The sequence below is a fragment of the Priapulus caudatus genome, unplaced genomic scaffold (genome assembly GCF_000485595.1).
Source record: "Priapulus caudatus unplaced genomic scaffold, Priapulus_caudatus-5.0.1 Scaffold18, whole genome shotgun sequence".
NCBI lineage: Eukaryota > Metazoa > Priapulida > Priapulimorpha > Priapulimorphida > Priapulidae > Priapulus > Priapulus caudatus.
In genome coordinates this window covers 748,047-749,721 of record NW_014577079.1, presented here as the reverse complement: position 1 = coordinate 749,721, position 1,675 = coordinate 748,047, and the positions used below count along the sequence as shown (strand labels likewise).

At 45.7% G+C, this 1,675-nt stretch overlaps 1 protein-coding gene across 2 annotated transcripts in view; it reads right to left on the bottom strand.

Annotated features, from left to right (window-relative positions):
- The window catches only part of LOC106811233 (phosphatidylinositol 3-kinase regulatory subunit alpha-like), a 215,096-nt gene that overhangs the window by 127,855 nt on the left and 85,566 nt on the right, over positions 1-1,675 (bottom strand). For both annotated transcript variants that reach the window (XM_014814790.1, XM_014814797.1), the window contains exon 5: positions 394-494. In XM_014814790.1, coding sequence (XP_014670276.1) covers positions 394-494 — 101 coding nt within the window. The remainder of the gene's footprint in view (positions 1-393; positions 495-1,675) is intronic.

Below are 1,675 nucleotides of genomic sequence, written 5' to 3'. Positions count from 1 at the left end.
GCCACCACCACCCCCACCACCACCTCCCCCCTACCCCACCGCCACCCCGCCCACCACTACCCCATCACCACCACCACCCAAACCACCACCTCTCACTGCCGCTGCCGCCGCCGCCACCACCACAACCGCTACTCCACCACCACCCCCACCACCACCTCACCCCTACCCCACCGCCACCACGCCCACCACTACCCCATCACCACTACCCCATCACCACTACCACCCAAACCACCACCCCCACCACCACCTCACCCCTACCCCATCACCACCACCCCCACCACTACCCCATCACCACCACCACCCAAACCACCACCTCTCACCACCGCCGCGGCCGCTGCTGCCACCACCACAACCCCTACCCCACGATCGCACAAAGCCTCGGCAGCTACTTACGATCTCGCGATCTCCGCTCGCCGTCGCGTCGCCCGACGGCTGCACGCACGTCGTCGACGCTGAAGGCTTCACGCATGAAGGATGAAAGTACTGGCCGCAGTCTGCAATGCAACGTCATCACACGCTTGTCACACGGGTAAAGAGGTGCGAGGGCAATGCATGCACCACACACAGTCGAGCAGTATTCTAAATAAAGTTGCTATCATCTTGCTGTAATCATGCTATGTATATACGATGCAGGTAGAAAGAGCAGCCATTTCCAAAACGATACGTCATGCATGTAACGCACCATCATCATACGGAACAACGGCATTCCATATCACGTTCCGTCATCATCATCAACATCACCATCATCATCCCTCACTCATAATCAAGCTGCACACTGTGTATACGACATGGGTAAAGAAGAGCAGCCATTCTCTAAACCATACGTCATGTAACGCACGGTCGATCATCACACGGAAGAATAACATGCTATATCAATTTATTACCACACATTAACTCTATATAACCAGACGCAGCTAACTTTACATCTATTAGTCACTAAGACATAATAGCTGTCTTCACTAGCAGTAACTATTGTCGATTTCCTCTACAGCTAGAGTCGGTTGAGTACCTGACCGAACTCAGTACCTGATTGGTTCCTGAATTTAAGTGACATTTCACCTGTTAATTGCGCAAACGAAAATATTATCGGTTTTTAAAGTTTGTTCAGAAATCACACATGCATGTAAAGTCGATAGTGCAGAAATTCGAAATGCTTTATTAAGACAACCATGTCTAGGCAAAATTTGTGATCGAGTCTTACTGTTGCTGGCTGCAATACTTTGGCAAAGCGAAATTAGTCAATCAACGCCGTTTTATTGTATTTATACATATGATCTGAAAGACACATCTGATCAAACAAGTAGGAACGCATAAATGCTATGTTGGACAAATCGTTAATATGGATGTTAGTAAGATTTCCGGCCTTCAATTCGTTACGTTCTGTACAATACCACAGACTGAAATATACTCAATTATGATCGATATCCATTTAGAGGATCTTGTTTCTGCTACATAATCACAAAATTATACACGGAGGTTTTATACCCAAACTTTATAAATCTCGCTCTCATTCTAATTGTTGCCTTGTCAAATGCATAGGAAATTAATTAAAACATTATTTAAATTTAATGAAATCTGTAATATACTTAACGCTTGAAGAAGCCATATTGAAAGACTTAAATTGACTACGTCACAAATTTTCTATGGTAAAATTTGTAAAATTTTTGTTGCCATT